The 14937-nt window shown below is 46.1% G+C and overlaps 1 protein-coding gene across 1 annotated transcript; it reads left to right on the top strand.

The window, feature by feature from the left end:
* Positions 1-308: 308 nt before the first annotated feature.
* LOC309865341 (olfactory receptor 2W1-like) lies at positions 309-1253 on the top strand (the record flags this gene model as incomplete). Its single annotated transcript, XM_082731614.1, has 1 exon — positions 309-1253. The coding sequence occupies one exon, from the start codon at positions 309-311 to the stop codon at positions 1251-1253; it is 945 nt and encodes a 314-aa protein (XP_082587740.1).
* Positions 1254-14937: the final 13684 nt, after the last annotated feature.

Here is a 14937-nt window from a genome sequence, read left to right as displayed (position 1 = left end):
TTTCTTAATTAATAAAAATACACAGAACCATAGGAGTCATGGTATATTAAACCCTTTCAATGACTTGCAATTCAGTGAGATTGGGTTTACCATATTATTGTCTAAACCATTCTGGTTATGAGTAAACACAGAGAGGCTTTTGGCACGGAACACAAGAAAGCGTTAACAGAGGTGTTCCAAATGAGAGAAAACACAAAAATGAGTGAGTTTGGGATATTCATGGCAAACTACAGAGATTTTTATTTCTGCCTAGGGCTGATGCTATTTTGATTACCACGATCTTGTCTCCTAGACTTTCCTAAGGAGCCATGGACACAAACAATGGAAGTTCCACCACAGATTTCATCCTGCTGGGCTTTTCTGACCGGCCCCAATTAGAACCCATTATCTCTGGGGTGGTCTTCATCTTCTATATTGTGACTCTGGTAGGAAACACAACCATCATTCTGGTATCTTACCTAGACACCCAGCTCCATACGCCCATGTATTTCTTCTTATCCAATTTGTCCTTTTTGGATCTCTGCTATACGACTAGCATTATTCCCCAGATGCTGGTAAATCTATGGGGTCCGACAAGGTCTATTACGTATGGAGGGTGTGTGCTCCAGTTCTTCTTTGCCCTTGACCTGGGATCCACTGAATGTCTTCTCTTGGCTGTGATGGCCTATGACCGCTATGCTGCTGTCTGTCAACCTCTTCACTACACGGTCATAATGAACCCTCAACTTTGCCAGAAGATGGTGCTCACTGCCTGGTTAGGTGGTCTTGGAAGTGCCTTAATTGTTTGCTCCTTGACTTTGAATTTGCCAAGATGTGGGCATCGGAAGGTAGACAATTTTTTGTGTGAGATGCCAGCATTGATCAAGATGGCTTGTGTCTATTCAAAAGTAATTGAGATCACTGTCTTTGCTCTTGGAGTGGTATTTCTTCTAGCACCTATATCACTAATTCTCATCTCATATGGAGTTATCACTCAAGCTGTCATGAGGATCAAATCAGAGGCAAGATGGCGTAAGGTCCTTAATACATGTGGTTCCCACCTCACAGTAGTAACTCTGTTTTATGGAACAATCATTTACATGTATATGAGGCCACAGAATAGCACATCCCAAGATGAGGGGAAGTTCCTTACTCTCTTTTATGCAATCATCACACCCAGCCTTAACCCTCTGATCTATACTTTAAGAAACAAAGATGTAAAGAGCGCAGTAAAGAGAATATTACATGTAGAAAAATGGTCAGCCAAGTCGTGAGTTAGATGGAAGAGAGCTAGGAAATAATACTGACCTTTACCAACAGAAGATGAACTGATTCATTAATGCAAAGAGCTCTTAATGGGTGTTCACCACATACCAAGATTTGTTGTAGGTACTGACTTTGTAAATAAATAGGAAATAGATAAAAATTACAAGGAAAAAGAGATACAGACATATAAAGAAGCTTTGTACAGAGAGAGGAGCAAGATGGCAGAAGAGTAGGACACCCAAATATCATCGGATCCCAGGAGTTCAGCTAGATAGTTATCAAACCTTCCAAACACCTACAAACTCAACAGGAGATAGAAGAGAAGAAGAAAAGCAATTCTAGAAACAGAAAAGCGACCATGATATGGAAAGTAGGACATGCAGAGAAGTGAATCTGAGGTAACCTACGGGAAGACAGACCACAGTGGGGAGGAACAAGGGTGGTACAGTTCCGCCTCAGACAAAGACATTTGGGAATCACTACAACAGGCCTCTCCCCCAGAAGATCAGCAAGAAATCCAGCCAAGACCAAGTTCACTGATCAACAAGAACTGCGGAATTCCAGAGATGCAGGAATGCAACATATAGAATTCCTGGCTTTTTTCCCATGACCCTTTAGTCTTTCAAAGTTAAATTTTTTTTCATTTTATTTTCTCCTATTCTTTTTTAATTTTTCCTCTTTCATATTTTAATGACTTTAACTACTTTATCTTAGCAATACCTTTTTAAAAATCTTTTTTAAATTTTCATTGTTAAGGTCATATTTTATCCCTTCATTGTATTTAACCTTATTTTTTGTATACATATAGGTTTTTTTCTTTAAAAAATTTTGGCATACAGTTTCTTCTAATAGATCAAAATATACCCTAAATCTAGTACACAGCTCTGTTCTAGTCCAGCCTGATTACATTCTTTCCTCTTTTTTTAATTCTTTTTTCAACCAACTTATCAATTCCTTTTTTAGAATCTTTTTAAGTTTTCATCTTTACAGTCATATTCCATTGCTTCATCATGTTCACCCTTATTTTTGTGTGTGTGTATATATATACATATATAATTTTTCCTTTCTTTAAAATTTTGGGAGGTAGTTTCTTCTAACATACCAAAATACACCCAAAATCAAATGTGTGGTTCTGTTCTATTCACTAGTCTAATAAATATATATATATATATTTGTTTTCTTTTTTCCCCCTTTCTTCTACACGCAGTTTTGGGTCTCTTCTGATTTAGCTAGTGTATATTTTTTCTGGGGTCATTGCTATCCTTTTAGTATTTTGTTCTCTCATTTATCTATTTATATCTGGATAAAATGACAAGGCAGAAAATCTCACCTCAAAAAAAAAAAAAAAAGAGGCAATACCAATGGCTAGGGACCTATTCAATAATGGACATTAGTAATATGTCAGAACTAGAGTTCAGAATGATGATTATCAAGGAGCTAGCTGAACTCAAAAAAAGCATGGAAGATACTAAAGAATACCTTTCAAGAGAAATAAAAGAACTAAAGTCTAACCAAGTTAAAACTTAAAAAACTATTAATGATTGGCAATAAAAAATGAAGGCTCTTACTGCTAGGATCAATGAGGCAGAAGAGAGAATTAGTGATACAGAAGACCAAATGATGGAGAATACAGAAGCTGAGAAAATAGAGACAAAAACAACTACTGGACCACAGAGAGAGAATTCAAGAGCTAAGTGATACCATAAGTATTAGAATAATTGGGATTCCAGAAGAAGAAAGAGAGAGTGGGGCAGAAGGTATATTGGAGCAAATTATAGCAGAGAATTTCCCTAACTTGGTGAAGGGAACAAGCATCAAAATCCAGAAGGCACAGAGAATCCCTCTCAAAATCAATAAAAATAGGTCCACAACCCATCATCTAATAGTAAAACTTACAAGTCTTAGTGACAAAGAGAAAGTCCTGAAAGCAGCTTGGGACAAGAGGTCTGTGACATACAACAGAGAAATACAAGATTGGCAACAGACCTACCCACAGAGACCTGGCAGGCCAGGAAGGACTGGCATGATATATTCTGATCACCAAATGAGAAAAATATGCAGCCAAGAATACGATATCCAGCTAGGCTGTCATTGAAAATAGAAGAGATAAAAAGCTTCCAGGACAAACAAAAATTAATTTGCAAACACCAAACTATCCCTACAAGAAATATTGAAAGGGGTCCTCTAAGCAAAGAGAGAACCTAAAAGTAACAAACCAGAAAGGAACAGACAATATACAGTAACAGTCACCTTCTAGGCAATACAATGGCACTACATTCATATCTTTCAATAGTAACCCTGAATGTAAATGGGTTAAATGCCCCAATCGAAAGACACAGGGTATCAGATTGGATTTTTTTAAAAAAGCCCCTTCAATAACTGTCTACAAGAAACTCATTTTGGACCCAAAAACACTTCAGATATAAAGTCAGGGCATGGAAAACAATTTACCATGCTAAGGGACATCAAAAGAAAGCTGGGGTAGTGATCCTTACATCAGAAAATTAAATTTTAGGGACGCCTGGGTGGCTCAGTTGGTTAAGCAGCTGCCTTCAGCTCAGGTCATGATCCCAGCGTCCTGGGATCGAGTCCCACATCGGGCTCCTTGCTCCACAGGGAGCCTGCTTCTCTCTCTGACTCTGCCTGCCACTCTGCCTGTGCTCGCTCTTGCTCTCTCTGACAAATAAATAAATAAAATCTTAAAAAAAAAAAAAAGAAAATTAAATTTTAAGCCAAAAACTATAATAAGAGATGAAGAAGGACACTATATCATATTTAAAGGGTCTAACAAGAAGATCTAATAATTTTATTTTTTTTCAAAGATTTTATTTATTTATTGGACAGAGAGAGATTACAAGTGGGTAGAGAGGCAGGCAGAGAGGGGTGGGGGAAGCAGGCTCCCTGCTAAGCAGAGAGCCCAATGCAGGACTCGATCACAGGACCCCAAGATCATGACCAGAGCCGAAGGCAGAGGTTTAACCCACTGAGCCACACAGGTGCCCATGATCTAATAATTTTAAATATATATGCCCCTAACATAGGAGCAGCCAGTTATATAAACTAATTAATGGCAAAATCAAAGAAACACATCAACAATAATACAATAATAGTAGGAGACTTTAACACCACCTGACTGAAATGGACAGATCATCTAACCAAATATCAACAAGGAAATAAGGGCCTTAAATGACACACTGGACCAGATGGACTTCACAGATCTATTCAGAACATTCCATCCCAAAGCAACAGAATACACATTCTTCTCTAGTGCACATGGAACATTCTCCAGAATAGATCACATCCTGGGTCACAAATCAGGTCTCAACTGATTTTCTGACCACAGTGCTCTGAAGCTAGAACTCAATCACAAGAGGAAAGCTGGAAAGAACCCAAATTCATGGAGGTTAAAGAGCACCCTATTACAGAATGAATGGGTCAACCAGAAAATTAAAGAAGAATTTTTAAAATTCATGGAAAGAAATGAAAATGAAAACACAACTGTTCAAAATCTTTGGGATGCAGCAAAGGTGGCTAAGAGGGAAGTATATAGCAAAACAAACCTTTCTAAAGGAACAAGAAAGTTCTCAACTACACAACCTTAATAAGTAATAAAGATTAGAGCAGAAATCAATGACCTAGAAACCAAAAGAACAGTAGAATATATCAATGAAACTAAGAGCTGATTCTTTTTTTTTTTAAGATTTTATTTCTTTGACTCAGAGACAGAGAGCACAAGCAGGAGGAGCAGCAAGCAGAGGGAGGGGAGAACCAGACAACCCACAGAGCAGGAAGCCCGATATGGGGTTTGATCGCAGGATCCTGAGATCATGACCTTAGCTGAAGGCAGAGGCTTAACCAACTGAGCCAGCCAGGCACCCCTAGGAGCTAGTTCTTTGAAAAGATTAAGACTCACCGTTTAATCCCGGCCGCCTCCTCTAGATCTGAGGGAGACTGCTGCAGAATCTCACTGCACACACTCCATCAGAAACAATTTTTTCCTTCAGCAGAAACAAAGCAGCCCAGTATAATGTGCCTTTGCCTTTCTGGGACCAGAAAGCTGATTCTGTGATTTAGTTCCCTCTTGCTATGACATGTTTATATATTTGTGGGAGTTTTTTGGGGGGTGAGGGTGAAATCATATTGGGTATAGGGTGTACAGTAAAGTGTGCAAACGGTTAAACGTCCAGCGGGATGAATTTTCATGAAGCAGAAGCACCCACGTGACTACACTCTGTGCACCTCGGTTGCCTACTCCTCTGTGCCCCCTTCAGGCAGTCTCCCTGCCTCCCACCTCTACCTGAGGTAGTAATTTTCCTGGCTTCTAACCCGATTGGCTACTTTTGCTTGTTTCTGATCTTATATGAAGGGAACAAAGCAGTATACATGCTTTTGTGTTTGGCTTCTGCCACTAGTCACAGCTAATTGCGTATGTGTTGTGCCACGTGGTAATATTACACTTTGTTATTTCACCGATGGACTTTGAGTTATTTCCAGTTTTGCTTATTACAAAGGGTGCTGCTGTGAACAGAGGGAACCTGTCTCTTGGTGAAACCATGTATGCATTTCTGCTGTGCTCGTCACTAGGAGCTATTGGGCTGGAGAGGGTGGGAGTTTCCCAACCCAGCAGCCATGTTAAAATATACCACTGCTCAGCAAGCCTGCCAACACTCAGAGCGCCCTGTTCCTTTTAGACACCGTAGTAGGCATGCAGTGAGGCCTCCTGAGGTTTTCACTGGCACTTCCCTGTTCACCAATGAAGCTGAGCCTCTGGAAACATTCCCAGGCTATTTAGACGACTTTGTGATGTGCCTCTTCTTTTGCCACACTTCTACTCAGTTGTCTGCCTTCTGGTGATTGATTTGGAGAAGTTATTTATAAGTTTTGGGTACTCAGAATATTTTAAATCCATCTGTCATTTAGTCTCAGCTTTTTTATTCCCCCTGATCTCTATGGACCTCTTACTGACCAGAAGTGTAGGACCAGGCTTTGAGGTGGTTTTATTTGACTCTCTAGGTAATCATGCCCTGTTCCCTTCCCTACAAGGAGCCCTACAGTTTCCCAGACATGCTATGACCTCCACTCTGGAGTGAGGTCAGAGGTCTTGTGTTTCTGATCCGTGAGCAGCAGACTTGAGAAAGCCCCAGAAGCTTCTGTGCAGATGAGTCCTAAAGACTCAGAGTTTCTACTTCTGTTGTCTTCTTTCTTTATCTTAGCAACTTCAGGACATTTCAAAGAGTACTCCCAACTATGAATCTTACACTTAAAAATCTTCCAGAAGAACAAATACAGAAAAACTGCACACTGGAGTTACAACCTATCCTTCAAAACCATGTGGATCCCTACACTTGGATCCATTTTATTTTTATCACCGTAGATACAAGTGTGTAATCCCCTTATCACACTCTTAACCCACAACCTCGTCTTCCCACAGGCTCGGTCAGTTACTGTGGTACAATGGGAATTTCATGCCCGCCTTCCTTCATGTCCTCTTGGCTTTGTTTTCAAAAGGCATATTGATCAACTGGAGTGTATTTCCCTGAGCGATGTGGAAGGACCACTTGAAACTGAGTCAGTGGAGTGCTCATCACAAATACAGATTCCTGAGCAGCACCGGGACCTCCCAGCTAACTCCGGGGGCAGGACTGAATCTGCACTCTTAGTAGCTAGCACCCCAGTTCATATGCCCACTAATGTTTAGGAAGCACCGTACTAGACTGTGAGCTTCCTGAAGTGAGGGACTAGTTATCCCTAGCACACAGTGGAGTGGACTTCATGATACATAAATATTTGTTATATGAACTCTGAAAAAGCCACAGGTATACGATTCCCTTATTTCAGTTGGCACGGCTGTATCACGTCTACTGATAGCATCCTCACTGGGGGATATATTTTATATCATACAGATACTGAAGGTAAACTCTATTCTGGATTTTGATGAAGACATTATTCATAGAATAGGTGGATTCTATGCTAGAAAAGACTTTGCATTCATGTTAGGGAGACAGAACAAATATATTCTCACCTGATTCAATGAGAGTTAACAAAATAGCATCTGAAAAACTTAAGATATTAGTGCAGAGTAAACAGTAATTTCTTTTTTTCTTCTTGGGGGGAAATAATTTTTTAATTAAAATTCAATTAATTAACATATAACATATTATTGGTTTCAGAGGTAGAGATTTGTGATTCATCAGTCTTATACAACACCCAGTGCTCATTATTACATCATGTGCCCTCCTTAATGTCCATCACCCAGTTATATCACACCCACCACCTCCCCTGCTGCAACGCTTAGCTTGTGTCCTGTAAGAGTCTCTTATGGTTTGTCTCCCTCTCAAGTTTCAACCTGTTTTTTTTCTCAGTTTCCCTATGATCTTCTGTTTTGTTTCTTAAATTCCACATGAGTGAGATCATATAACTGCCTTTCTCTGATTGACTTATTTCACATAGCATAATACCTTCAGTTCCATCCATGACATTACAAACGGAAAAATTTCATTTCTGATGGCTGTGTGATATTCCGTGTGTGTGTGTGTGTGTGTGTGTGTGTGCATGCGCACGTCTTCTTTATCCATTCACTTATCAGTGGACATCTGGGCTTTTTCCACAGGACATTCCTGCTATGAACATTGGGGTGCAGGTGCCCCTTCTTTTCACTACATCTGTATCTTTGGGGTAAATACCAAGTAGTGCAATTCCTGGGTCATAGGGTAGCTCTATTTTTAACATCTTGAAGAACCTCCATACTATTTTCCAGATTGGCTGCACCAGCTTGCATTCCCAGCAACAGTATAGGAGGGTTCCCCTTTCTCTGCTTCCTCGTGAAAATCTGTTGTTCCTTGACTTATTAATTTTCGCTATTCTGAGTGGTGTAAGATGGGGGGATATCACTGTGGTTTTGATTTGTACTTCCCTGATGCCAAGGGATGTGGAGCATTTTTTCATGTGTCTGTTGGCCATTTGTATGTCTTCTTGGGAGAAGTGTCTGTTCTGTCTTCTGCCCATTTCTTGATGGATTATTTGCTTTTTGGGTGTTGAGTTTGAGAAGTTTTTTATAGATCTTGGATACCAGCCCTTTATCTGTAATGACATTTCCAAATATCTTCTCCCATTCATAGGCTGCCTTTTAGTTGTGTTACTTCCTTCACTCTGCAGAAACTTTTTATCTTGATGAAGTCCCAGTAATTCATTTTTGCCTTTGTTTCCCTTGCCTCCAGAGATGTACGTGTCTAGTAAGAAATTGCTATGGCCAAGGTTAAAGAGGTTCCTGCCTATGTTCTCCTCTAGGATTTCAATGGTTTCCTTCTCATATTAAGGTCTTTCATCCATTTTGAACTTATTTTTGTATATGGTATAAAGAAGTGGTCCAGTTTCATTCCTCTGCATGTGGCTGTCCAATTTTCCATCCCATTTGTTGAATATCCACTGGATATTCTTTCCTGCTTTGTTAAAGATTAATTGAGCATATTAGTTGTGGGTCCATTCTGGGTTTTCTATTTTCTTCCATTGATCTTTGTGTCTGTTATTTTGCCAGTACCATACTGTCTTGATGACTACAACTTTGCAATAAAGCTTTAAGTCCAGGATTGTGATACTAATCTCTGTCTCTGAATAAACAGAAACCCTGATTGGGCTGGATAGACTCTGTTTTAGTTTTAAAGATTTTGTTTATTTATTTGACAGACAGAGATTACAAGTAGACAGGCAGGCAGAGAGAGAGGAAGGGAATCGGGCTCCACACTGAGCAGAGAGCCCCATGCAGGGCTCCATCCCAGGACCTTGGGATCATGACCTGAGCTGAATGCAGAGGCTTTAACCCACTGAGCCACCCAGGTGCCCCTAGACTCTATTTCTATGCAAAATAACCTAGGTTTGAGATCCGAGACTCTGGAGTCATTGGTTTCTCTTCTTTTCTTTATCCTCCTATGTAATTTTAGACCATTTTTTGATGTCTTCGGACTCAATCTTCTCAAATGTGAAACGAAGGAACTGTATTTATTCCTTTTTTGTGATCACCATGTACCATCCAGACTTGTAATTCTATTATCCTAATCATTAAATTTGATGCCAGGCAACATACTAAGTGATTTCAGTACATGACCTCATTTAACCCTCAGAACAACTAAAAGTCAGGTACTTCGACGGGATCCACTTGGCAGATGAGGAAACTGGGACATGAGGTACAACTTGGTCAGGGTCTCACACACCCAGGAACCAAGTGAGTTAACCTGAATTCAGTCCCATAGTTAAGTACATTTGGTTCAATTTTGATGTGCTTTAAGTGACGTAAGTGTGACCATTTGCAAAGAGATGCAGTCATTGGACCCCCCTGAAAGGAATCCAGACTCCTAGAGAAATTGATTACGCCTTGGAGAAATGAAGCCGTAAATATGCCAAATAAGCCTGAAATACCTTGTCCTGCTCCCGAATAAAAAGCTAACAAAGACTCTCAGGGCTCCATAGGAAGGGCACAGGAGACAAAACAGAGGCGCTCCCAGCCGCCAAAGAGGCATCCTCTGGACACCGCAAGTAATGACTCGAATGTGTTCTTTCAAACATCCATGCGTTTGCAGGGGCTCCTGCGTGATTCAGGCGGTTCAGTGGCTGCTTTGGACTCTGGCTCAGGTCAGGGTGTCAGGGTCGTGGCATCCAGCCCTGCATCAGGCTCTGCGCTCAGCCGCGGGCCGGCTTGAGGACTCCCTCTTCCTCTCCGCCGGCGCCTCACCCCGGCTCACGCTCTGTCTCTCACATAAATAAACTTTTTTAAGATAAATAAATGAAAATTAAAAACCCATGAGCTTGTAATGAGGTTCAAAAGGAGAAACCAAGCCAAACACATTCGCTATCAATCGCTGCACAAAACCCTACCCTCGAAGCTTAGAATCCGACATGGAACATTGATGACCGCCGAGCGTCTGTCGATCGGGAACCTGCGGGCAGCCGGGCTGCTGCTGAGGGTCTCCGCGCGGCCGGCGGCGGGAGGACGCGGGTCTGACCTCACTGCTCCGGCCGCTGACGGGGGCTCCCGGGCGAGGGCGAGAGACCACGCTGGAGCCCCGTCTCCTCCGTGACCGCATTGGAGGGAACACGCCCTCGCTTCCGCCACGCCCGGCCGCCCGCCCCCGGCGCGATGCCGGACCGCGGGGCTCGCTGCCCCGCCTCCACCGACGGCCCCGCCAGCTGGCCCCGGCGCCCGGCGCACGACTGTCCCCTCCGAGTACCCGCAACCAAACCGCGAAGGAAGCGTCCGCGGTCTCTTCTGTTTGTACTGCTGTCAGGACAACCAAGTGGCCCCAAATGTACATGCCCGTGCGGAAGACCCTGTACCAGAAATTCCCGTTCATCGACGTGACAGAAACCACTGCACGAGAAAAATCACCATTTTGCAAACCCGAAGGAAACGGCTGATTTGGGCAAAGCTCCGTCGGTGAAACCAGCCCGTGAAGGGGCGGGGATAGGGGTGGGGGGAGCCGAGGGGGACGGGGATGGGGGCGGGGACGGGGATGGGGGCGGGGGCGGGGGTGGGGGCGGGGCCGGGGCGGCTCCGGACCGCGCGGCGTCGCACCCAGCGCAGCTCAGACGTGCCCCCGGTGAAGCCCGAGGGACGCACCCGAGAGCGACGCGCCCGTCAGGTCCACCGGCCTCGACCCAAGCCCGCGGGTCTGGGGTTCCCGGGAAGCGCGGGGCTGGGGGAAGCGACGGTGCGAACACACCAGCACGCGCGGATGCGGGACGAACCACCCGGTTGGGTTCACGGGGGCGGGGGAGACGGAGGAGGAGCGATTCCGGGTCTAAATTCCAAGAAATTAAGAGAAACGGCCCCGAACAAGCGCGGCGACGGAGTGCTGGTTCGGAGAAGCGTGTCGCGTCTCACGACGAGCCGAGGCGCTGCGGCGGCCGGTCCGCTCGGGGCGCGCAACACGCCCGCCGCAGCGGGGTCGTCACCGAGCAGTCAGGGGACCCGGCGGGGGCGGCCGGCAAGCGCCCAGCACGCACGGCGGGACGCGACGCCGGGACCGCGCCTCCGGGCTGGCCTCGGGGCTCCCGCCGGGAACGCGGGGCCGCGGGCGGCCGGCGGGCGGCGCAGCGTCGGGCTCAGCGTCGAGCCCGAGCGGAGGCCCTGCGCGCTCCCGGGCGGCTCTCCCCGCCGAGTCGGCCGCAACTGCTCCGACCGAACCGCTTCTGAGCTTCCGATAGAGCGCGGCGGCGTCTACTCGCGCTCTGGGCTCCTGTTTAACGTGACTTTCTCTGGTGTTTACGTCAGAAACGCCCGCGCTACAACGGGTCGCGGCGCTGACGCACGCACGCTGCGACCCCGCGCCCCTCGCGCCCTCAGACACTCGCGCGAACTCCCGGGACGTGCGCGCGAGAGAGCCCGGAGGAATTTCCGGGGAGGCCCGCACCAGCGAGGGGCCGCGTTTCCTAGAAAGCCGCCGGAAGTGGGTGGTGGAGGACTGGGAGGCGGCGCAGGCGCAGAGGTTCCTGGTTTCGGGTTGCTTGCGGGAGGACGGGCGGGAAGGCCTGCACCTGCAGCAGGTGCGAGACGGACGCCCAGCCGCGGGCTCCCGAGCGGCCAGCGGCACCGCAGGGTCTTCCGGGGGAGGGGCGGGCTCCGCGGCCGGCTCGCTCCGCAGACGGGGCTTGCCCGCAGCTGCTCCGGCCCCTCCCTTCTTTTACCCCGTGGACTGTCCTCCCCGGCGTCCGCGCCTGCGCCATTCCTTGAGCCGCTGGTGCAGGCGCTGTTTGGGGCGTTGCAAGCACAGCCGTGCACACAGTGGCCCGAACTCCCTGCCCTCCAGAGCCTAGGAGCCTAGAGTTAGGGAGGGAGGGACCGACCAGACGTAACAGACCCGGGACTAGAGTAATTTACCGTGTCGGGAAGTGGGCGAGGAAAGGTAAAGCCAGGTAAGGCGTCTGGGTTGGAAAGAGAGCAGGTGGCGACCTTAGTAGGGCACCGAGAGTCGATCTCGGGAAGAAGCCAGACCATTTGCCGTGAGGATTGCCTGAGGTGCAGGGTCAGCTGGTGCAAAGGCCCTGAGCTGGAAGCCAAGGGTCTGTGCGTGAGGTCGGTTGAACGAGAAGACTAGTAGGAGCGGTCCTCAGCCCCTCCGTAGGCGTGTATGCCCCTGGGAGACCGGCTTTATTCTGAGTAAGCGGCAGAGGTGGCCCAAGGAATGGGCGCGTTTATGCAGCTTTGTACACCACCGCTTTGAGTAAACTGGAGACTGGGAGGCTTTGATCGGAGATGAAATAATCCAGCTTAGTTTTAAGCCTGCCCGTCCAACCGTCGTATTGAGAAGAGGCAGAAGGGAAGGACAGAGGCGGGGAGACCGGCTAGGAAGAATGGAGAGCAAGGCGGCGGATGGCGGCCTGGACCAGGGTGGTAGCTGTGGAGGTTCTGTTCCAGATACCTACCATTTTCAGTTTGTCTTCCTGGGCTCCCTCATCTCCCACAGATAATCCCCAGCCACTTCTCCCTGTGTTCACGGGCCTCTTTTCCTTTTCGTGGAATATTCAGGAAGACAAGGGGTGAGACCACAGCTAGCTCCATGCTGCTCAGAAACCCCAAATCCAGGGCGCTGTGTGACACATCGGGCCAAATACCAGCTGGCCTGTGGGTCAGTAGGACCCTTTTGGCTGGCATCCCCCAGGCCACTTCCAGACTTGTCTGGGCAAAGCCAGAACTGACTCTGGGATTTTGACCCAAACAGCAGGGAAGAATCTGGACTGTGGCAGAAGACTGTAAAGAAAGCGGGGTAAAAAGATGCAGCAGGTAAGGAAAGGAGGGTCTGCAACACTTCTCCAGGAGGAGGAAGGAGAAGCCAGTACAGAAAAGGAAAGCAGCGGGGGACGTGGTGGAAGTTTCCCGCTACCAAATATTTTTGCTGGACGGCCTTGTGACCGTGAAAGCTTTCCGCTGCTAGAGAGGAATTGGAAGTCTTCTCGGTTTTTTCATAAACTGTATCAGGGACTGGGTCCCTGAATTTCTCTCCCCCGCCCCTTCCCGGAATGTCTGGGAGTTGATTTCCACAGACAAAGCTTCATAGTTGCTTAGAGCTTGTTTTCCTCCCATCCATAACTTCCCTGAGTTTTTCTGTGCTTTGTAATAGGTGATGGTGTCACTTGAGAGTCCGGGCCGTCCACGCCAGCTGCCTGGGACCCCTGATGCTGAGCTCCTGCAGGAAAGAGGTGAGGCACACAGGGTATTGTGTCAGGAGGATGGCAGCTGAAAACAGCTGGGACGTGGCATGGGCAGTGGGTGGGGGCAGGAGGGACATGCTTCCCGTAGCCTGGAAATCCACTCATTACTGAGCATTTACTGGACGTCTTCTGTTATTTCTATGCTAGGTTTGGATCAGTATTGAGAGGAACTAGATTCAATTTCTGCCCTCATCCTACATCCAATTTGGAAAAAATCAGAATCATAAGAAAAGATCCTACAAAGCAACTTATTAAAGAATTGTATTCCTTATTATATATACTTAATGACATGTACAACTTGACATGTATGATCAATAACTTACGTATGTGTCCATGAAACATGGGATCATTTGGTAACTCCTACCCCACCAGTTTTGCCAACGTGTCCATGTTGAGCATATATAATTTTACTTCTGTAGACCTTTTTGGAACCTCGAGATTTTAAAAGTATAGAATGAGTCCCTGAGAAACAAGATAAAACAGCGGCAAAGAAAGAGCAAAGGTTTTGTCGTAAAGCTTTTGGAAAAATAAAGGAATATGGGAAAATGTGAGGCTGGGCTTTAGAGGTGCTGAGTGGTGACGTGTGAAAAGCAAAGTGGTCTAGACTGTGGAGAAGTGGCTGATGGAGGTAAAACCCAGGAGACGACATTCAGCAGTTCTGGAGTTCCAGTCAGACCCTAAAAGGCACAGACTTTTGGGCAGAGGACTAGGCACTTGGGGACCCCAAAAGTAGGCTTTTAGTATGTATTATCTACAAAGAAGAAAAGTATGTTATTGGAACTTCCGCAGGAGAAATCCTGAAATTTCCACCGTAAAGGGACTCCTAAATGAAAATTAAAAATCCAGAACATCTTCGATATAAATTTAGGTAGAAGATAATCAACATTGCTTAACTTGGGTGTTATTTCTTTTTTAAAATATAAAATTATACACACTTCTTACGGTTCACATCAGACCTGAGTCTCCTGGTCCTCCTTTTTCATAAGACCTTAAATTTTCTTCCCAGTGGGGGTTGTGAGGACCATAAAGTTCACAGTCATCTGACATAAAGTAAGTGGATGAATGTCATCCTCGATTATATCCATACACTGTTTTAACAAATAGTTACCGACTGAATGTTTGTGTCCCTCAAAATTCACATGTTGAAGACCTACTCCCCATTGTGATATTTAGAGGTGGGGCCTCTGGGAAGTAATTTGGTTGAGAGAAAGACATAGGGGTGGGGCCATGTGAAGAACTTAGTGTCCCTATTAGAGGAGAAGACCAGCACTCGCGTGGGGTCCCCCAGGTGAGGACAGAAGGCCAGCCAGCCAGGCAGAGCCCGTGCCAGCTCCTGGATCTCAGGCTTGCAGCCTCCGGAACCGTGAGCAGTAGGTTTCCAGGATGTAAGCCATGCATTCTGGGGTATTTTGTTACAGCGGCCTGAGTTGGCAAAGGTAGTTTCATGCTATTTGAGCACATAGGCTGTCTCCCAAGTTCATGTTTAACTTG

The sequence above is a fragment of the Mustela nivalis genome (assembly GCF_964662115.1).
Source record: "Mustela nivalis genome assembly, chromosome: 5".
In the NCBI taxonomy this organism is placed as follows: Eukaryota; Metazoa; Chordata; class Mammalia; order Carnivora; family Mustelidae; genus Mustela; species Mustela nivalis.
The sequence above is the reverse complement of the archived record's forward strand: the minus strand, read 5'-3'. Positions and strand labels throughout refer to the sequence as shown.